The following is a 22,462-nucleotide window of genomic DNA, read 5'->3' on the forward strand; positions in this document are numbered from 1 at the left end:
AATCATGTTGATTGGTGATTTAAATAACAAAAATTTATCAATACTAATAGTAATTCAAATGATCAATGCAACTACAATTATAATTTTGATGTGAGTGTTGAATTTTGAAGCAAAATGTCAATTTTTAAAGCTAAATAAGCATTGAATGAATTGAAACCTTGGTTAACCTTTTCAAATTGAACCAACTAAACACTTCTAAACACATTCAATTGTACATCTAATAATTTTGAAAATATCTTTTAAATTATGTAAACATGAAAACATTAAATTGTTGTGTTATTTCAATTCAAAGCGAAAAAATTGAAATGATTTTTACTGAAGATTTTACAGTCATACTGAAGAAGCTATTCAAAGGACTTGTCAGGTTAGAGATGAAACAAAGCAGGTTCATTCAGAGGTAACAACCCAGGACCGGTTTTATCACTTTAATGAGTATCAATCTTGAAACAGAATAAACTAAATTAGATTAAACACAGAAAAACAGCAAAAATGATTAAAATTCTGGGTAATAAATGAATGTTTTGTTTCCTTATCAAAATGACATCATTAAACTTCATTTGCGTTTTATGTCACTAAAAATTTGGACCAAACGATTTAAAGCGTGGACGTGGCCGAGTGGTTAAGGCGATGGACTAGAAATCCATTGGGATTTTCCCGCACAGGTTCGAATCCTGTCGTTCACGAAATTTTTTTTCTTTTCTATGTTTTTATTAATTATTTATTAACCGATAAAATCAGTTGGGAATGGCCTTTGTCTCCACATTTACTGCTTATTCAACCACTTTTGCTCCTCAAAATTGTCCATTACTTTTCTTTCTCGCATTGTCCACCTTTCAATTCAAGTCTCCATTGACCACATTCACCAAATCAATCACCACTTTTGGAACTAGAATCTCAGTTGAAGGAAAGCTCATACTTATCATAACGAAACATGATGAACAATTTGGTGGTTTTGGTAGATTTGCTGAATTTACTTTCTTCAGTAAGATTTGCTTTCTTGAAAAGTGATGGATGTGAGAAGTCCATTCTAGATTGTAGTTGATTAGTCTATTGGATAGTAACTGAGTTATTTGTTTGTATTGTGTGCGATTATCGCGAAAATCAATCTGAATTTTTGAAGCAGCTTCAAGGATTTTTTTATCTGTAATTGAATTTGAATTTTCAATGAAGGCTCATAATGAAACTGTCAATTAAACTTTAAGTAAGGTTTACAATAAGGTTGACAATGGAAAGTCAATTTTGATCGAATGAATTTGATTTTATACCTTGAATTTTTAGGTTTTCACTATCTTCAATTATTTCGGTTTAATTGTCAGTTTATTTTTACAATTAATATTTATTTGTTTTCATTATCTCAATTGTTTGAGTTATTTATTTCAAATTGTTTTTAATTTTTTATCTTTATTAACTTGTCACGCCATCTATCGAGTAAATTTTTAGTGTTTTTAGTTTTTTTGTGTGTTTCCGTTTCCTAAGTCGTGTGTTATAATTCTGATATTTCTCATGTCTTGGTTAATCTTGTGAAAAACCTTTAGTTTAATCTAATTTAATTTTGTTATTGTATGAATTTGATTGATTAATTTAGGAAAATCCAACCATGAAGGTAAGGGCCATTTATTGCTATTGAAATAATTTTGTTTGTTTCTTTGTATTTAGTTTAATTTACTTTTCTGTCGACCGGTCATCTCATTTTTTGTTATCGCTCTTTTCTCTTTCCTTAGCTTAACATTTCTTATCCGGCAACTGGTTGCCAAAAATTAATTGACATTGATGATGAAATGAAAACTAGAATTTTCTATGAAAAGCGTATGGGTCAAGAAGTTGATGCTTCAACGCTTGGACCAGAATGGAAAGGCTACATCTTGAAAGTTAGTGGTGGTAACGACAAACAAGGTTTCCCAATGAAACAAGGAGTTCTTACAAACCAACGTGTTAGATTACTTTTAGCTAAGGGACATTCTTGCTATCGTCCACGAAGGACAGGTGAAAGAAAACGAAAATCTGTTCGAGGGTGTATTGTTGATAGCAACTTAAGTGTTCTTGCTTGTGTTATTGTTCAAAAGGGTAAGTCTTTAGTTTGGATCACTTTCGTGTTCATATCTAACTGCTGATTTATATTTTTTCAGGTGAACAAGAGATTGAAGGATTGACCGACAAGACAATCCCACGTCGCCTGGGTCCTAAACGAGCTAACAAAATCCGAAAACTTTTTAACCTCGGAAAAGAAGATGATGTTCGTCAATATGTTGTTCGAAGACCGCTTCCTGAAAAAGCAGGAAAGAAACCTCAAACTGCTGCCCCTAAAATCCAAAGGTTAATCACTCCTCAGAGACTTCAACGTAAACGCAGATTGATCGCTCTTAAGAGAAACCGAGCAGTCAAACAAAGGGAGCTTCAAGCTGAATACCAGAAAATCTTGACTCAACGTATGAAGGAAGCTCGACTCAGAAAAGAAGGTAATATTTAATTTTTGAATCTTATACCTTGTAAGATTGCTCAATTTTCCATTTCATCTTTTCAGAAATCAGACGCCGTCGATCCTCAGCATCTTCAGGAGGACTTTCATCTAGACAAGTATCTGTGAGCCAAGCTCCTCCAACCAAGGGTGCCGTCAAGGCAGCAACCAAATTGGTCGCTAAAGCTAAGGCTACTGCTGCTTCCGCCGCCAAGCCAGCAGCTAAAAAAGCTACTGGAAAGGCTGCAGCACCAGTAAAGAGTGTTGCCGGTAAGCCCGCTGTTGCCTCTAAAACAGTTAAAGGTAAAACTGTTGCTGCTAAAGCTGCTCCAGCTAAGCCTGCTAAAGCTAGCGGTAAATCTTCCGCTAAAGACGCTAAATCATCCAAGACTACTGCTAAAACTGCAGCACCTCAAGGCAAAGCTGGTGCTAAAACCGGAAAGCAACCTGCTAAAGCCACAGGTAAACCCCAACAGAAAACTTTAACTAAAACCTCTGGTAAACCAACTGGATCTAAAACAGCAACCAAGCCAGCCGCAAAGTCTACAACAAAGCCAGCAGCAGCCAAACCTGCAACTGGTAAAGCCCCAGCACCCGCAAAGACCTCTAAACCTACTGGCAAAGCTCCTGCTCAAACTAAACCAGCAGCAAAGTAAGAATTTATTCATTGATTTTGTTCATTATTGATTGAATTATTTTACTTATTTTTATTTAATTATCATTTTCCAATTTTTATAGATCCGGACCTAAATCTACCGCAAGCAAACCCGCACCAGCAAAACCCGCAGGAAGTAAACCAGCACCAAAAGGAGCTACTGGTGGTAAAGCCGCCGTTGCTAAAGCAGCAGAGGCAAGAAAAACAAAGCCTACTAAGCCATCTAAATAATTTAATAAATTTAGCTAATTTGATTTAAATAAAGGGAAACTGTTTTTTGTCCATCACAATTTTGTTTTTTTTTATTTTAACAAGATGGCCTCTTTTGAAAAACTTTGTTTTATATTTTATACTAAATTATATATATATTTGAGGAAAAGGCAATTAGGAATTTTAAAGGTGAACATTGAAAAAAAGGCATATAGTAATATTGCTCCATTTTTGAAGCTGAAAATAATTGACAATATAAATTGAGCTAATAAATTGTAAACAAAATAAGACAACTAGGAAAAAATTGAGGGGATTTAGGTGACTAGGTGAAATAAGCAGAAACTGCTTATTTTTCGCTAAACCAATCTATAGCATTTACAATGGGGAGAGGGATAACATTGCTGATTGAGCAAAATAGACATGGTTGAAAGTGATGGTTGATAATGTTGATACTGATGTTGACCACAGGACATGGTTGATAGTGATGGAGGGATGTTGAGTATGATGCTTGATAAAGTTTGCGTTTTAATAATCTTTGCATAACTTTGACGGAACACATCCAATATATGATTAAAGGCTTCTTCATCATACACTGATTTAGCTGTATTGGTACGATCAAAAGGTTCTTCAACACAAATATAATTCCAATGTTTTGGGTTGTTCTTGGGCGAGTTATGTTCACGGGCTTTGGCTTTTGAAATTGTGCTTCCAGTGCGAATGGAAATAGCGTTGGAAACATAATCAAACTTGTAACTGTAGTAATCTAAAAAGCCGATGAACAGTTGACTTAAAGAACTTTTATTAGAAGATTGCCATTCCGGTATTTCTTCAAACAAACTTAATTTAGTTATATCGGAATCAGGATGAAATTTATCAGGCATCAAGTCATGAAGACAAGGCAAAACTGGAGGATCACATCCACCTATTAAAATAAAGAGAAAGAAAGATTAGTTTTCAATTTATCTTGACAAAGTATGAATTAAAATTAAGACTAATCAAGATGTAATGAAAAAAACTCACATTGCAAATAATGAATAACCATTAATACAATAGTGTAACTTGAGATGGTTTTGAATCGTGCATTATTAATACCATTTTGCCGAGCCCAAATTTTCGCAGTTAATACCAAAGATTGAAATCGTTTATCCACTGCGAGATGAATAAGAAAAGTTGGCTGTTAAATGAGTAAAATAATTCTTGTTGATACATGATTAAATAGTTAATTGTCCTCACTTCTATTATAAAATTCTATTAATTGTGTATTCCTTATTCCAACGATATTATTAAAGTTGAGGTCAATCTCGATGCCACTTTCAGAATCAGTGAACTTTAAAATAGGAACTTTAGCCAAAATTAATTTAGTGTTCTTAACAAAAGCTGAAATAGAAAAAAGAAAACAATTTCCTGGTCAGTTCAATTGATAGTGAAGGTCGAGTATCAATCTGGATTGTCAATCACAAATCCTGAAAGTCAATCATTGCAAAATCTATGAAAATGGAAGATGAGAATTAATGAAATTCTTTATAGATCTATTTCATGTCAAAAGCCTATACTTTTAATCAAATAGACTTTCATAATTTGCAGACAATGGACTTTTTTTTCTCTTTGCTCCAAAGGTTGAAGGATACTAGAGAGAAACTTACGCAGTCTGGATAATATCCTTTCAGCCCATTTTAAAACAGGAATTGCAAAACGCATATGACACATTTTTTCTCCAATGCTATCAATAACCAAGCAAAGATCAATATCACTATTATTGGTTCCGAGGCCATTTAACGATGAACCAACCATGTAAAGGTCGACAGCTAAATCAAAATAGAAAAGGTCAAATTAAAAACGGAATCTTTTCGCAGAAAGTAAAAATTGACAAAGCAATCATTCTGACGGAGAAATGCTTGCATTTTCATGTCATATTTGTATTATTGATGGTAAATCAACTTACGGAACTCTGTATGTACCCGGAGCATGTTGTAAATTATCTGTCGAAGCATCTTTTTCCTCTTAAACACTTCATTGCTTTGCCTATGAGTTTCAACCAGTTCTTTAATTTCATATGAGATCTAACATTTACAAAATCAACAGTATTAATCATTAGTTTCTTACTTCATACTTTGACGATCACAGGATAGGATTGAAAGGTCAACAATAGGATGGAACAAGGATTAAAAAGGGTTCAAGTTCATGCTAAGAGTAAATTAAACCAGAATCAAAACATTACTTACCCGATCCATGGTTTGGCACATGTAGTTCCGACTGTAAATCCAATGTAAATATGTAAATGACTAAGACAGGTGGAAGTGGGGAAGGGGATGCGATAGATAAGAGTAAGGAAAAAGATGATGGATTACATGAAATTAATTAAACTGAATCAGAGGGTTGAAACTTGATTTCTGATTACCTACATTAGGAGGTGAAAGACTAGTATTTAAGTGGTGTTGTAAAGAGTCAACTGTTTTTGGTAACCTAGAGATGCAAAGCCCAAGGGAACTTTAGAACTTGATCAAATGGTCAATCATTATTGATGGTTACACATACACATACACAAACAATACAATCGATTGTATTAATTGTAGGTAGTTGAGCACATAAATGAACACCAGTAACTAACACAAATGTTATAAAATTACTAGGAGAAAGTTAAATGATTAAATCAAATTAACTTAACAAGCAGCATGTGAAACCAAAAATAAACGTTGCCAGTTTATTTTACTTCCTTATGGCAAACTCAGTTGGCTTTTTTGCATGTCGATCACAGTTTTTAGCTGAAAGGACCAGTAATAATCTTCTAATAAATTATTTTTTGTTTAATGTACAGTTAAAAGTCGTCACTACGAGTTCATCAATAATTCATTGTTAATAAATGTATCTTCTTTTGATGGTGTAAAGGAAAAACATTACATTTATTATCACTATCATTATTTAACAATCACTTTATCGATACATTAACATCAAATCAGTCACTTAGCCAGAAAAGATGAAATGTTGAACGTAATTTGATAAATTGTCTTACTTTTTTACTTCTACTTCTTCCGATTTCTTTCTATAGAAAAGTAAAATTGCCAAAAATGCTAAATTAATCTTAATAGAGTGAAAATAATCAGCTCGGATGACCTGTGATTGGGTTGCGATGAAAAACCATCCATAGCAAAATAACAGTGAAGTCAATGCAAAACATTGTATTTGTTCATCATTTCTTTGATTTCTCACAATTTAGGTTATCTTAGCCAGTTGAACGTTGACCTTAATTTTCTTGGTGATTAGTAAGTTTCTGAACCCAGCCTATCATGCAAAAATTATTCACTGACTCAATTTGATAAAAACATTGACAAATTATCGTCAATTTTCTGACGAAAAAAAATCAAGATTTGCATCAGTTTTCTATTGTTAATTTCAAGTGTTCAAGTTAAAAGTGTACAAGTTCCAGTTTGTTTAAATTGGCTTCCAATGAACAGTTAATCAAATTGGCAAGTTTATGTCATGAATATTAATTCAATTAGTTTAATCAACAATTGCAAGTTTATTTCAGAGAAATGTTGATTTGACTAAGCCGCTAAAATTCGTTTCTAAGGCAACCAACATGTGTTTCAGTTTTGTTATGAAAAATTAAGTTCCGTCAATTGCTAAAAGTGATATTAATTGCGTTCAAACTGTTAAATTGGTTGATGATTCAATGACATCTGAAACTCGAGAGATTTGATTAGTCTATCTATCTCATTTAAGAACTCAACGGTAATGTTGAAATTTTCTACAATACGATTCTTGGATGGATTTGGTTCTCAATTCATTCGAAGTGGTTACTCAAATTGTTTTAAAGTTGTATATTTCGCTGATAGAAAACTCTCTGTAGGTAATAAACAGTTTAAGCCCAAATTACGATCTGCACTCGATTCTAAGGATGCAGATGTTTTTGGTAAAATTGGTGTGGATGAAGAGTGTGTCATGCCTTTAAAAGCTGAAAGTTTACCTGATGACGATGATGGTTACGATCAATTGGAAATTAATCGTGATAGAAGACATATTCTATTTTATAAATACAAACTTACCCTGCTGATCCATAATAAACATGGAAAAGCTAGAATTGTTGAAGCCTTGAAATTATTCGACGAGATGAAAAGAGATGATCGTAAAAAGATGCGTCCCTTTTTTTATACTTTAATGATCTCTGGTGCGGCCGAAAATGGATACACTGAAAAGGCATTTGAATTATTCGAAGAAGCTTTAAAACACAAGCTCAAACCTACTGATGCTACATTTACTTCTCTGTTCAATTCTTGTGCCGAATGTCCTTTCAAAGAGATGGGCCTTCAGAAAGCAGAATGGTTAAGAAGATGGTTACAAGAAATAGGTAAACCTCTTCACCAAACTCATTATCATGCTATGATTAAGGCTTTTGGAAAACTTGGTGATATTAAGACTGTTTATGAATTAGTCGATGAAATGAACCAGAAAGAGATTGCTATCGACACATCAACTTTCAATCATTTATTGGTTGCTGCTATTAGTCAACCTGAGAGTGGATTTGGTGAAGCAATCAAATTGTATCGTCGAATGCGATTTCACAAAGTTCCAAGAGATTTAAAAACATACAATCTTCTTTTAAGAGCAACTAAAAGCTGCGAAATCGGAGATAGGGAAAAATTCAAAAAGTTATTGCATGAGTGGGTTAATTTTGAAAAGATTTTATACCACGAAAAAAAGTTACCTCCCAAACGAGTCAACATGAAAAAATCAACAACACCCAGGATTAGTTTCACTTCCGACAAAATTTACGATTACTTGCCTGATGGGAGTGTTAAGCAATTGGAAACAGAGAATTACAACATGGAAATTACAGAGACAGTTAATAGAAACGAATTGTGTGTACAGGATGAGCAAAATAAGATGATGGATATTCCTAATTTTCTGGTTTCAACTAAATACAATCGAATGGGTGATATTTTAAATATAGATTATGATTCTCTCAAGGATTGGAAAAATCGGTTCATTCTCATAGGTGGCATGGAAGGATTTCTATTTCTTTTGGAAAGTGAAAAATTAAAGCCAAACATAAAAACTTTTACTGCTATGTTAGACCTAATACCAGAAGATAATCAATCTGAGGATAATTTGATCCATTTACTTCATCAAAGTAAAGTTGAAGCTGACACAGGATTCTACAACATCATCATCAAAAGACGTTGTTTTCGGGGTGATATAGTTGCTGCTAAGAAAACTTTTAGTGACATGCAAAAAAATAATATTCCTGTTGATTTAGCAACTTTTGGTGTCCTTGCTTCTGGCTGTAAAAATGTTAAAACTGCTAATCAACTGTTAAAAGATTTAGAAGCCGTTGGTTTCAGACCAAACATCCAGATTATGGGAGCAATGATGAAAAAAGCATGTCTATCCAAAGATATCTTTACAATGGAATTGGTTATGCAAAAAATGACTCAATTCAAAATTCCAGCAGATAAAAGAATAATTGATGTACTGAGCCTGACGATAGAAGAAATTGACAAATTACTTTGGATGATTGAAAAGGACAAAGTGAAACCGTTTGGTCACTTTTTAAATCCTAAGTTTGAATCAAACTTCGATAAATTGAAGTCTTATTTCGAAAAATGGGCTGCCAAAACTGAGATTGAAATTTCTCATCCATGGGATCAATTTAAATACAAACGTGAAGATTGGCAATATTATAAGATGCGCCAATATGAAAATACGGTGAAGTCAAAAATATTAGAAAGATCTGATGTTCAGAAGGCCGTAAAAGATGGTCAAAAGGTTAATGTAATGAAGCTAGTCTATGACGTATAAATAAAAGTGTGTAAAGAAACAAAACAATATTTTGTGGTTCACCATGTTAATTTATTTAATCATCAAAACTTATAAACAGAGTGTCTAATCTTCATCCTCTTCTTCAGCAGCAGCACCTGGCTTAACTTTACGGGCGTTCTTCCTCTTGACACGACCGGGTCGACCACCACTGAATGGAGATTTCATGGAGAAGTCTATGTGCTTTTCAGAGTCCAATCTAAATTGAGAAATGAAGAAGAATCATGAGTATCATATGAAATTGGCTAGAAATTAAAATTCACAAACCTGACAATGAATGAAGGTACGTTAACCACTTGTTTGCAAACTGCAATGTGTCTTTGCCTGATGAGAACACGAGCATGATGGATAGATTTAGCGAGTCCATGTTTTAAAACTTGGGTTTGCAGACGTCTTTCCAAGAAATCTTCGATTTTAAGACCCAAAACATAATCGAGCTTCATCCTAGATTCATCCAAGACACCAATTCGAACAAGTCTTCTAAGTAAGGCATTACCTTCAAACAAACGTTTAGGATCTTTTTCATCCAAAGTCAACAGCTCTCGAGCAGCTTTTCGGATTTTAGCTAAAGCATATTTGACTCGCCATACTTCACGCTTGTTTCTTAAACCATATTCACCAATAATTTTTAATTCCTGGTCCAAACGTTCCTTTTCAAAAGGACGGCGAGGAGTAACATAGGTTTTACTGTGAACAGTTTTTACCCGGACCATTTTGGATACTGCAAATAGAAAGAATACACGATTAACAGATGAACAATTATTTAAAACATTAAATAACAAAAAATAATTAACAAAACTAGATTAATTACCTTAAATCACTTAAATTTAACACTAATACACTCGGAAAAACCAACAACTTCTTAAGGACCGGAAAAGGAAACTTTATGTGTTAGCCGTAGTTACCTTGGTGATACTAGCTCCCTCCTTCGATAGAAACGTGAACCGCCCTATTTGAAAAATCGTCATTTGGTTACTGGTTTTGATTCATTTAACTGTTGTTACCACATAATACTTGTTTCCATGTGAACTATAATCTAGTCTATTACTGTTCGACTTTTTTTTAATATGAGCTGTCTAATCGGACGATTAACTGATGGTATACCGCAAATTCCTCCGCCAGCGAAAGACAACCAATTAACCCAGTTTAGGAGATCATTACCAATATGGAAACTACGTAATGATATTATGTCCCTTGTTGAAAATAATTCAGTTATCTTGGTTAGTGGGGATACTGGATGTGGAAAGACAACTCAAGTGCCGCAATTTATTCTGGATCACTGCCTCAAGACTAAACATGTATGTCGTATTGTCGTCGCCGAACCTCGTCGATTGTCTGCATTATCCGTTGCTGCTCGAGTTGCTCAAGAGCGTGGAGAAGCTGTTGGACTAACTGTTGGCTATCAAATACGACTGGAAAGCAAGTGAGTTGTCCTTAATTACGTCCTCCAATCATAGTTTATTCAAGCAATCAGACTTTGTTGACTTCTCACCTCTGCTATTTTGTTAATTTTTAGGGTTTCTCCAAAGACATTGGTCACTTTCTGTACCAATGGTGTGCTTCTTCGTACCCTAATGAGAGGTGATAGCGCTTTAGACCGCGTAACTCATATTATTATTGACGAAGTCCATGAGAGAGATAGGTTTGCTGATTTCCTACTTTTGACTCTTCGTAATCTTTTGGATCGCAAACGAAATTTAAAATTAATCCTGATGTCAGCTACAATTGATAGTGCTCGCTTCTCTCAATATTTCGATGGCTGCGCTTCGATAACGATTCCAAGAATCTCTCACGAAGTAAAAACATTTTTTCTTGAAGATATACTCCGTAAAACTGACTACTTAAACAGTCAAATTGTCTCACAACATATCGTATCCAAGTCTAAAAAACAGAAAAAACGACTACAAAAATTTCTTCAAGCCTTTTCAAGCTACAATTCTGTCAATTTACCAGAAGCTATATTGAATCAAAGTGCTCCAGCTATGGAAAGCAAAGAATTCGCTTTCGATTTGTTTGATGATTTTTTGGAAAAAGCATTTAGAGATGGTAGCGATGAAATTTTTGAGGAACTTCTCAGTCTTATAATCAATGATGGCTATCCTATCGATTATCAACATTCAGAAACTGGTCTCACATCCTTGATGGTTTGCTGTGCTCGTGGTAAACTTTCATATGTTGAGGTTCTTTTGGGCTTAGGTGCCAATGTTGATCTCAAATCACATAACTCTTGGGTTGCATTTGATTTCGCCCAACAGTTCAATCATATCGAGATCTGTGAATTATTGCATGCTTATATAAATTACAGGAACCGTAAAGCCTTAGAAGATAACAATAAATTTGATTATTGCAGTTTCATGCTGAGCATCACTGAGGCAGATAAAAAGATAGCCAGCTTATATAATACTCTCTTCCCAACTGACGACGTTGATTTAAACTTGATCATAGAAGTGATCTCTCTCATTTCAAAGTCCGATAATGATGCTTTCAAATCTTCAAGAGGTGCCATTCTGATTTTTTTACCTGGTTACGATGAAATAATTGGACTTCGGGATAGAATTGCAAATGATCACCGTTTGAATCATTCAAATTTTCAAATATTTATGTTGCACTCACAAATGCAAAACTCTGACCAAAGAAAAGTTTTTGATCCGGTTAAACCTGGAGTTCGAAAGATTATTTTATCCACTAATCTCGCTGAAACCAGTATTACTATTGATGATGTCGTTTTTGTGATTGACTCCGGCAAAGTTAAAGAAGAATCTTATGATGTGAATCTCGGTACCACAATGCTCAAATCAACCTGGGTATCACAAGCTAATGCAATTCAGAGGCGAGGACGAGCCGGTCGTTGTCAAAGTGGTTATTGTTATCATCTTTTCAGTAAATCTCAATTTCTCAATATGCCTCGTTTTCAAGTGCCACAAATCCTTCGCATGCCTATTCATGAATTATGCCTACAAACGAAACTTTTAGCTCCTAAAGGCGTTTCTATTATTGAGTTTTTGAGCCAAGCACTTGATCCACCACCAATGGCTACATTGAAAAGCTCTATAAATTTACTTAAGGTATTTTTTCAACTTGAACGAAACATGAGTTCATGTGACTTATCAAATTATTTTTCTTACTTATCTTTATTTATGGTATTTTTTCATTTAGACTATCGATGCTTTGGACAAAGATGAGCAGCTAACTGAAATCGGATTCCATCTTCTAGACCTTCCTCTTGTCCCTACTCTTGGAAAAATGGTTCTCAACGCTATTGTATTAAAATGCTTGGATCCAGTTTTAACCATTGTCTGCACTTTAGCTTATCGTGATCCATGTAAGTAGTCATTATCTTTTTTCATCTTTTGACTAGAGTATATTTTCATTAAACTCGGTAAATTTCATAATTAAACGTTTAGTCAAATTCATTTGAACTTTTTTCCAACAAATTATTGTTGTGCAGTTAATAGTGAGTGTTTGAAATTGTTTTTCAAAGACTCATTGTTCATAAATTTTAATTCTCATTAGTCTTTTTAAACTGAAACTGACTCTGTACCTTATATTAGGTTTCAATTTAACCATAAGATTGGAGATAAAAAGCATATTCCAGCTACTATTTCACAGCTATTTCATTCCATATCTTGTGACTTATACATATTTTTAGGATGAAAATTTTGTTGAATTTTATGAATTTCTGAGATCAATGAAAATGTACCCGTTATTTTTAACTAGAAATTTAATAATTCATTTCAATTATCAATTTCATTTTTTCAGTTTACATTCCAAATGATCGAGGTCTTAAACCTGCTGCAGTGAAAGCCAAGGCTAAATTGGCAAGCGAAACCTACTCTGACCATATGGTCTTGTTGCGAGTATTTCAAGCATGGCAAAAAGCTCGTCAAGATGGTTTCGAATATGAATTTGCCAATGCCAATTTCGTTAGATCAGCTACAATGGAGATGATTGCTGGAACTCGAGCTCAATTACTCGGTCAACTTCGGGCTTCCGGCTTTATTCGTGCTCGTGGACCTGGAGACATTCGTGATCTCAATATAAATTCAGATCATTGGGGAGTTATCAAAGCTGCGCTCTGTGCTGGTGCTTACCCTAATATTTTAAAAGTTGATCTGAGCAAGAAAAACTTAATATCTAACAAAGATTCCTCTATCAGGTTCCATCCATCATCCGTTTTAATTGAAACCTCAGGAAACCGTCCTAAGAATCATGTTAAATTGCTTGAATCTCTGCCATCCGAATGGTTAATTTTTGATTCCTTATCTCGCATTGGATTCAAATCATATGCACGTTATTGTACTCTAATCAGTCCTCTTACTGTTGCCTTATTTGCTGGAACCTCCAAATCTGATAACGTTGTTGAATCTATTACTTCCAAAAAATCTAATCGCAAAAAATCTTCTAGTCGTGATATGGAAAGGGAACAATCAGGGGATCAAATCCTCAAAATTGATGATTGGATCTTATTCAGACTCAAAGCAAGCGATTCCAATATTGTTCGTCTTCGTAAAAAGTGGCACTCATTATTCCTTCGTCGAATTAGTTCGCCAAACAAGCCTTCCACTAATTCCGATGATCACATAATCAAAACACTTGTTGATTTAATTACTCAAGCAGAGAAATCGCACAGATTGACTCAACCAAATGGCATTGGACAACGTCCAAGACCAATGACTATTCCAATCTACTAAGCACAGTATTGGCTATTCCTAAAGATTCAATATTACAAATTTATAATTTTCTATGCGTAATTAACTTATTGTCATGATTAAAGTAACGAAATAATGAAAATATTAATTTAATTAGTCAAAATATCTTGTCATAAAAAGCCTGAAATTGTGATTGATCCAGAATGAGCTTTGAAATAAACTGATTGGCCAAAATTCATTAAATTATAAAATAAATTAATATTTTCAATGCATTGAATTGTTACAAATTGTTTACTCACTCATTAACCATTTATGTAGTGCGACTTTTCAATGAACTTGTGTTTATTTTTCTTACAATAAAATATTATATTTTGACTGTTTACTAATCTAGATGAATTTTTCATCACATGATCATTTTCATGAACAAAACCTTTTATTACGAATAACAAAAACATGTCTAGTCAAATCACAGAATCATTTTAATTGTACTTTTCTCCATTTTCAATCATGCCCAAGATAATCTCATCCTTTTGATTATTTCCTCTTTTTTCATTTTCCCATAATTACTAATTCATCTTTCTACTATTGAGTCTTCAGGAATCAAATTGCCGTCTACGTTTAACAATTTAATGGACAGATAGGAAACATGATTGATCTTGTCAGCTACTAATGGTTATTTGTATTCCCACTTGCAATTACATTGGCAATCAAATGACAAACCTTTCCAAATTTGATCACAGCAACCACATCAAATCATACCATTTCATTAGTTAATGATAATGTTCACATGAATATATCAATCAATGTTAATTTACGGTTTTAATGAAGGTGTTGAAATAATTGTGAACACAGAGAAATTCAGTTTAAATGCAAATATTTAATATATATATATTACATATTGTTGATTGTTTTCAAAATCAAAAAAAACAGCTCATGTTTTTAATCAACGCTTGTTCATAAGTTTGATAATTTAAAAATGATCATCATAATTGTTTGTTTGTTTATTAACTACAGAGTTACAAATAATTGTAGGATTATTTGCTTTTTTACCTAATTGTGCAATTTGTTAATCAGTTGATGGTTTGTAAATTGTTTCTTTGGATCTTAATTGTTGTTTTTTCAATTACTAAGATCCAAGTAAATGCAATGAATAAACGAAGCAGCATCGATTTAAACCATTCAATGAGAGTGATCAGGTCAATCAAATAGTCTGAAATTATCAATTAAGAAAAATTGTTGGCAAGCGAAAGTAAATTGAAGACAAAGAAGATGATGAAGAAGAAGTAAAGACAATGATGATAATAGCAATGTTAATAGCAATAATAATGATGATGACAATGATGCTGATGTTTGTAATGATAATGTTAATGATAATAATAATAATAATGACGCTAATGGTAAGGATGTTTATGATGATGTTTTTGTTCATTCGTTTCTTAATGAGATTTGAATTAATTGGCAGCTCAGATATATTAATTAACCATTTTCAATTTTGTAATGATGCAGTTGACGTCAATTGCATTTTTGTTTTTCTTTGCTCTTAATTTGCTTCCTCGGCTCTTCATTGGTTTCTAGCTAAATTTGTATTCCTGGCAATAGATTGGTAATCAAATTGGGTTGGACGTTTAAATTGAGATTCAGTATGTCTGGGTTTAACAATTCAAGTTGAATTAGTCTTGAATACTCTTGGAACAGGAAATGGGTGAAGCTGATTCGCGGTGAGACCGATGATGGTGATTTGTCAATGAAAGCGGTGGAGGTGAGTGCGATGAGGATCGTTGAAGATGTGATGATGATGATATTGGTGAGAGTGAAAAAGGAATTGTTGAGGTTGGTGTTAATCCAGCTCCTGAGTTTGGAGATGAATTAGGAGATGATGATACTGATGAGGATCGTCCGGTTGTTATTTGAGAAGAGGTCGGTGGAGCTAGAGAGGGTGACTGTCGTGGTGGTGGCGATGATACTGTCAATGAGGGTGAGGATAGTAACAATTTATTGAAAGGTTCTCGAGAAAATTGAGAAAGCTCCTCGTAATGGCTTGAATCATAATGATCCTTCAACCTTGATCTTTCACTAAATGACAATGATTTACAAAAGACGCAAATAAAATTACCATCAACAACGGGTGGAAATTTGGATAGCTCGGTAGATAAATCAGAAACACTTATTTTGCCCAAAAGGCCGAGATTACGTTTATCAACATTATTATTATTATTGTTACTATTTATAATTTTACTATTACTATTATTTTTGTTGCTATTGTTGTTATTGCCCATAGCGCCCGATTCAGTTGATCGTTCATGGTGAGATGAATGGTGATAATGATGATTTGACAAGTGACGAGATTGATGATGGTGATGACCATTGGGTTCTGGTGAAGCTCGATTACTGTGTGGACTTGATCCTCCCGATGGACTAACTGATCTTCTTTCATGTTGATGAGAATGATGGTGTGAACGACGATGATGATTACCAGATGATGAACTGTAATTAGCTACAGGAGAGACAGATCTTCGATTAGATTGTTCGGAAGGATGGTGATGATGGGAAGAAGATGAAGGTGAAGAGTAATCACGGTTCGGTGGTGAAGATGGACTTGATGTTGTACTTTTGGTTTTTGTTGAGGTTAATGTTGCTGTCGTTGTTGATCCCAAGTTATTGGTATTGTTAGATAATCCTGTAGACAATCTTCCTCCGCTGGATGATTGGGGCGATGAATTATCTCTAATTAAACCTTGGATATCACCAGTACTTGACCCGGGAGGACGAGTTGGTAGAGTAAAAGTGTGAGGATAATTGGACAATGGCATAAAGGCTGTCATTGCAGCCAAAAAATCAGGTGGGACTCGGCCTGAGTAAAGATCGGATAAATTAAAAGAAGAGGAATCATAGAATCGAGATAATAAATCATCTCTCATCACATTGGCACCAGTGTATGGAAATAAAACGTTGGCTCCACTTGCTGCTGCTGCGGCTGCAGCAGCTGCCGCGGCAGTTGCCTTATCAAGACCAAAAGGGACTCCTTTATCTTGATGAGTTGACAATAATTTACGATGAAGATTCATGTTTGCAGAGTGACGATCTCGGGATCTCTTAGACGGAAAAGACGCAGTACATCCTTCAACATTACATTTGTGCATAACCTTGAGATGGACATTTTGATAATGTGTTTTAACACCAAAATGATTTTGAAAGGTTTTACCACAAGTAACACAGCGACGAGGATTGTCTTTATCAACTGGAATTTCAATTGTTCCTATTAATGAAGCATCACGATAGATCGGTGTTGTTAAACCTTGCAAGGTTGATGGATGAACAGGACTTGTGAAATGGTTGTTCATCAATGAGGATGATGAACTGGTTGAATTGAGTTGAGATTGTTGATGGTTATTGTTATCTAATTCACCAGATCGTTCAAGTTTAACATCTTGATTTTGACTGGTTCCAGAGGATCCACCATTGTTCATGGATGATGAGGACAACAAGTGTTGATGATGGTGTAAAGATGAGACTGTTGAGAGTGACGAGGTAGACGATGAAAGTTTGGAACTACGATGATGTTGATGACCAGAAGAAATATCTCGTTCTTCAGAACGATTTCGCTCTCTAGTTGAATGAGATTCAGAGTTTGACTCTTTCTTCACCTTACGATCATTAAGCTCATTCATTGATATTTCAGGACGACCCAAACCTAGTCCAGGAGCATGAAAAGAGAGAGCTGGCGATCCAGGGAAAAGGTTAGAATGCAAATTATGAGTTATTGAAGATCCAGTTGACCCTGTTAAACCCGAAAAGGATCCCATTGAAAGAGATTCAAGATGACGAAGAGGATTGTTTTCAGTATTATCCCGAAACGAGTTATTATCCAATGGTAATCCAGTTGGAATAAAGGGTAACTTTGGTAATCCACAATTTTCCTTCTCATGGCCACTAGCAATGATTGAAGATGAAGACGATGAAGACGATGAATGGTTACGTCCATTGTTAACATCACCAGTTGAACAAGCACCTTTACTATTGTCAGCTCCAGAAAGAGGTTTCCGAGATCGAGATGAAAGTGATTCTGGATGATGATAGTTACCTGAACTATCACGATTACTTTTTTTGGATAAATCCATGGTACCAAAAGCATCTTCTTCTTCTCTACCAGTTCCAATATCCTCGTCTTCAAACTCTTCACCCATGGCATCATCGTCATTGTCGCCCTCTGGTTGATCAGCTGAGCCCTGTTCTTGTCTTTCTCGTCTCTCTTTTTCAAACCGTCTTTTGCTATCAACAATATTTGACTTTCTAGATCTATTGGATTTACGACGACGAACCGATGAAGGTAAACTTCCATCCAAGGAATCATCATCATCACCGTCATCACCATCATCCTGTTCATCTTCAGTTTTAGAATCATCATCGTCATCATTAACAATTTCATTATCTTCCATTCGTCCAATATACGTTCCACTGGAAGAATCATCACATGAATCGGGTAAATCATTATCATCATTATCGTCATTATCATCTTCTTCATCGGATGCTCCTTCAATTAATGATGGTTCACATCTAATTGGATTTAAACTTTTACGTTTCCTTTTGTTTGTAGAAGTATCACTGTTATTGTTGTTACTATTAAAATTGTCATTACGGTTCAATAAATTATTATTTTCTGATACTCTAGATGGTATAGAATCATTATCTCGATTATTGTTATTATCATTGTTATTATTTGATCTAGAGTTACGGCGAACACTAAGATTAATTCCTTCTTCAGGTTCATTACTATTTTCATCACAAGAGATCATTTCTTCATCTTCTCTTCTCATCTTTTTGTTGGTTAATGAAAGGGCAGACATTTCACCATCCCGATCAAATGGTTTAGATGTCGATGGTGACGATAGTCCTTTTGTTGTTGATGTTGGCACTGAAGCTGTAGTCGTTGATGTTGTTGCTGTAGTTGTCGAGCCAGTTGTCATCATCATCATCATTTCAGAAGGTGAATGGGCATCTCGAGACGAAGAGGGTGACATGTCACGAGAATGTCCATCTTTACCATCGCCAGTATAGATTGAAGATGACGATGTTAACTGACTTGACTCGGGATTACCTCGTTCCGAATCATATAGAGCTGAGGTAAAGCCATGAACTGAAGCAGATAAAGATGGATGAGGATGATTACTTTGTAAGTGTAGAGATGAAGGAACAAGTGAAGTTGAAGAATGATTAGAAGAACTTCCTTGGCCCAAGATTCCTCCCGAAGAGGAAAGAAGAGTTCGACCTGACGGATTAACACCCGACACTCCACCCAACAAGCCACCAGATGATAAAACATTGGCTGATGGTGAGCCAAAATCAAGTGGTGACCCTGGTGCTAATCCTTGTAACAAAGGGTAAGGATTAGCTGATCGTCCATCATGCGGATTCATTTTACGCCTCATATTTGGCGTATGAAGTTTAGGATTTGGATTAGCTGAATGACGATTACGACTTCGCCTCGATGAGAAGGTCATTGTACACCCTGAAACTGTACATTGATGCATCTCCTTCAAGTGAACAGCTGAATAGTGAATTTTAAGCGCTCCTTTATCACAAAAGGTTTTCCTACAAACATTACAAGGAACTCGTTTTTTACCCGTTGATGGATTGGTGGTCATTTGACTGAGAACAACTGGATTTAAGCGTTTCATTCTCATTGGATTATTTGATTTACGATGATGACGGGACGATGATTTGGATAGTGAAGAGTTGGATAGTGACATATCGTATGAGCCGGCTGACAAATTTATTACACTTTCACTGGTATTTGTATCGGTTTCACCATCAGAACCTGGTTCACCGTCAGTTAAACTAGATTCTGAATTGCCTGTTGATCGAGGTCGACGAAGACCTGTTGATGAAGAGGATGATGTTAATCCTCTCATTGAAAGATGATGGTTTGAATGGTGGTGTTGATGGTGATTTCCGTGTGGAGATGACGATGATCTATGGTGATGGTGGTTTCCAGATGAAGATGATAATTTAAAAGATTCAGCTAAACCTGCTAGTCCAATTGAACTTGAACTTAATAAGCTTGAAGCCATGGCATTATCTTTTGGTGAAACAAGTGAAAGGCTATTATGAAGACTTTTAACAATTTCATCAGTTTTACACGATAAAGTGTTACCAGAGCCAGTCAATGATAAATTATTGACACCGAGTGTTGAAGATGAACTTGAAAGATGATCACTTTTCAAGCCAATTGAATTATTTACAGGAGATGATGAAGATGTTTGATGTCGAGATGAATTGCACCTAAAGTCAAAGGGTTGCATGGAAGCAGATGCACAAGTAGACGAAGAAGTAGCAACAGCAACAGATGAAGAGGTTGATGGATAACGATTCAATGGTGAAGGAGCATTACCCGTTATAAGTGAATCTCCAGGTTTGGTCAGTGAAGACGAACTGTGATTGAGATAACGATCATCTGGTGACATTATTGATCGTCCCAATGAGGTTAAACTAAGCGGAAGATTTGATGGACTTTTACAGTTGCTTGGATAATTTGGAGGTGACGATCCCAACATGGTATTACTGTTATTACTAATACTATTGTTATTGTTACTGATATTGTTGCTGTTGTTACTATTAGCACTATTGGATGATTGTCGAGATCGATTTGTTTTCTCAATGAATCGCAAAATTTCACTGTCAATTGATTTACCGTTACCAATTGAACTATTAAATCCACTGGTGGACAAAAGATTTAAAGGTGATACTGAAGACGCCGTGGTTGGTGGTGTTGTCGATGTTGCACTAGTTAAAGGAGGCGATGAAGAGGAAGAGGTTAACGCATTAGACGAAGCCGCAGCAGCAGCGGCGGCAGCAGCGGCAGCAGCAGCAGTAACAGCGGCAGGAGCAACGGTCATCAGATCATTCCAAGGAAATGGATCATTGAGAAGGAAATGATGAGCAACACTTTTCGTTTGGTTGAATCGAAGAAGCTGTTTTAATACTAGGATTTCTTCTTCATGACTGACCATTGTCCATTTAGTTAGATGTTTACCGTCTGAATCCTGATACAAATGAAAGCAAAAAAGAGGACGAACAATGAGCAAGGAACAAGAAACAAGTCAAAAGGATCGAGTGAGAAAAGTGAGTGAAGATGAAAAAAAAGGAGGAGATTTTTGTTGTTCGTAAAGTAAAAAAAAAAGTTTAACACACAAAAATTAGGGCAACAAGAGACTCTTAAGGTCACGCGTTAACCGTCGATCGGTCCATCTTAAAATGTTTCAAGTCAAACACAAAATTGGAAAGTCAAAACCACATAGGCAGTTAGAGGGAGTCACAAAGTTAGGAAGATAAATGTATGAGAATGAGAAATGTATGGATGATAATGATGATGGTGAGGAGGAGGAGGTTAGAAGAGGCTGGATAAAAGGAATGATGATAGTGAGAGAGAGAGAGAGAGAGGGATGATAGGCGTATTGTTGGAACGTCAAAGAGTCCAGGTAAAAATGATGATCGTGAAGAGAAAGAGAAGATGTGTCAAGAAAGAAGAAGAGAAGGAGAAGGATGACAGTGAAGAAGAGCGTGAGAAGAGAGAAAAGAGAAAGTGGAATGAAAGTTGATTGGTAATTGGTGTAGTTTGCTCATAAACAGTAAAGATGATTACAGGGAGTTAACAGTCAGGGGTGGTGAATACCGAGAGCATCAAGATGAAATGGAGAGAGAGAGAGAGAAGAAGTCTTGAAACTAGATTAGTGGTACTTGGTGAAGGAGAGCAAAGTAAAGGTTAACAATTAAGGGGAAGTGGACAAAGGGCAACCATTGGTTGGTAAAGGAGAAGTCACTCTGCCCATAGGGCCATTACGTTGCCAACTCGTATGGCCATGATGAGGATGAAGATGGGTAAGATGATGATGAGGAGACAAAAGAGGGTTGGTATTGATTTGATAAAAACACAACAAATTGCATTCTCGTTAAATTACAGGCTACAGTGAAAAAAAAAACGGATGACAACCATCATCTTTACAACAACATTTGATTCATTTTAAAAGGTACAAGATGGTCAGAGAGGCGAACAGAGTCCATCTTCCTCTTGTCTTTCAGTTATTTTTCATTCTCTCTCTCTCTCTCTCTCTTCCTTTGTTCCTTCTCATCCTAAACTGTTGCTTACTTCTTATTATTATTTTTACCTGCATTTTATGTTTACTTGAAATCATAATGAATATGTTTCTACCAAAGTCTTTCTAGCGTTTTTTTCATCATGTTTACGTGAATAATCATCACAATTTGTTGCTTCTTTTTTTGTCACTTATCATGATTATTTGACATCTCTGAATCGCTTGATTATTACCTTCAAAATGTATGATTAGTTGAAATGGCCAACAACAAATCAGCTTTACAACATTTCTCATGTTTTACCTTTTTATTTTAACTTGAACTGGTCACGAAATTAAGCAATATTGTTGATTCCACTTGGCTAGTTGATCATGTTCATGATACTCATTGAATAGCAACAAGTGAAAGTATTTCTAAAGGTTGTCGCTTCAAATTGATTGTTAACTGATTGATATAATAATCATTTTCAATTGATTGCAATAATAATTTGTTGTGGATTGTAAAATGATCCTAGAAAGTTAACTTGAAGGTTTACTTGAAAAGGCTTTAAAATACAATTTCAACCTTTGGAAGACAAAAAGAAGAAGAAGA

At 35.1% G+C, this 22,462-nt stretch overlaps 6 protein-coding genes and 1 non-coding gene across 9 annotated transcripts in view; 4 read left to right on the plus strand and 3 right to left on the minus strand.

The window, feature by feature from the left end:
* Positions 1–601: 601 nt before the first annotated feature.
* Positions 602–683, plus strand: TRNAS-AGA (transfer RNA serine (anticodon AGA)). Its single transcript has one exon. It is a non-coding gene; the product is annotated as a tRNA-Ser (tRNA).
* Positions 684–1,493: 810 nt separating this feature from the next.
* On the plus strand, positions 1,494–3,397 carry RpS6 (ribosomal protein S6). The gene is made up of 5 exons (XM_015933500.3): positions 1,494–1,603; positions 1,722–2,064; positions 2,127–2,456; positions 2,522–3,107; positions 3,194–3,397. The coding sequence occupies exons 1-5, from the start codon at positions 1,598–1,600 to the stop codon at positions 3,339–3,341; spliced, it is 1,413 nt and encodes a 470-aa protein (XP_015788986.1). The 5' UTR covers positions 1,494–1,597; the 3' UTR covers positions 3,342–3,397.
* Positions 3,384–6,141, minus strand: LOC107365928 (poly(A) RNA polymerase gld-2 homolog A). 3 transcript variants are annotated; one of them, XM_089268952.1, is made up of 8 exons: positions 5,856–6,141; positions 5,723–5,783; positions 5,543–5,602; positions 5,263–5,380; positions 4,964–5,125; positions 4,554–4,697; positions 4,341–4,469; positions 3,384–4,242 (listed from the first exon to the last, which is right to left on the minus strand). In XM_089268952.1, exons 3-8 carry the CDS (start codon positions 5,561–5,563, stop codon positions 3,677–3,679), a joined length of 1,140 nt encoding a protein of 379 aa, XP_089125078.1. In that variant the 5' UTR covers positions 5,564–5,602; positions 5,723–5,783; positions 5,856–6,141; the 3' UTR covers positions 3,384–3,676. The 3 variants fall into 3 exon arrangements, with proteins under 3 accessions (XP_089125078.1, XP_015788987.2, XP_015788988.2); XM_015933501.2 differs by having other exon boundaries at positions 5,723–6,141; XM_015933502.2 differs by having other exon boundaries at positions 5,719–6,141.
* Positions 6,142–6,469: 328 nt separating this feature from the next.
* LOC107365817 (pentatricopeptide repeat-containing protein 1, mitochondrial) lies at positions 6,470–9,143 on the plus strand. Its single transcript, XM_015933387.3, has one exon. It carries the CDS (start codon positions 7,053–7,055, stop codon positions 9,114–9,116), a length of 2,064 nt encoding a protein of 687 aa, XP_015788873.2. The 5' UTR covers positions 6,470–7,052; the 3' UTR covers positions 9,117–9,143.
* Positions 9,144–9,145: 2 nt separating this feature from the next.
* RpS9 (ribosomal protein S9) lies at positions 9,146–9,995 on the minus strand. Its single transcript, XM_015933388.2, has 3 exons — positions 9,946–9,995; positions 9,402–9,855; positions 9,146–9,333 (listed from the first exon to the last, which is right to left on the minus strand). Exons 2-3 carry the CDS (start codon positions 9,845–9,847, stop codon positions 9,201–9,203), a joined length of 579 nt encoding a protein of 192 aa, XP_015788874.1. The 5' UTR covers positions 9,848–9,855; positions 9,946–9,995; the 3' UTR covers positions 9,146–9,200.
* Positions 9,996–10,108: 113 nt separating this feature from the next.
* Positions 10,109–14,165, plus strand: LOC107365816 (3'-5' RNA helicase YTHDC2). The gene is made up of 4 exons (XM_015933386.3): positions 10,109–10,557; positions 10,651–12,199; positions 12,291–12,456; positions 12,894–14,165. The coding sequence occupies exons 1-4, from the start codon at positions 10,202–10,204 to the stop codon at positions 13,823–13,825; spliced, it is 3,003 nt and encodes a 1,000-aa protein (XP_015788872.2). The 5' UTR covers positions 10,109–10,201; the 3' UTR covers positions 13,826–14,165.
* Positions 14,166–14,640: 475 nt separating this feature from the next.
* Positions 14,641–22,462, minus strand: part of LOC107365815 (uncharacterized) — a 58,077-nt gene continuing 50,255 nt past the window's right edge. The window contains exon 4 of the mRNA XM_015933384.3: positions 14,641–20,823. Coding sequence (XP_015788870.2) covers positions 15,454–20,823 — 5,370 coding nt within the window. The 3' untranslated portion in view covers positions 14,641–15,453. The remainder of the gene's footprint in view (positions 20,824–22,462) is intronic.

The sequence above is a fragment of the Tetranychus urticae genome, chromosome 3 (genome assembly GCF_039701765.1).
Source record: "Tetranychus urticae isolate SD_2017Ah chromosome 3, NJAU_TeUrti_SD_1.0, whole genome shotgun sequence".
In the NCBI taxonomy this organism is placed as follows: Eukaryota; Metazoa; Arthropoda; class Arachnida; order Trombidiformes; family Tetranychidae; genus Tetranychus; species Tetranychus urticae.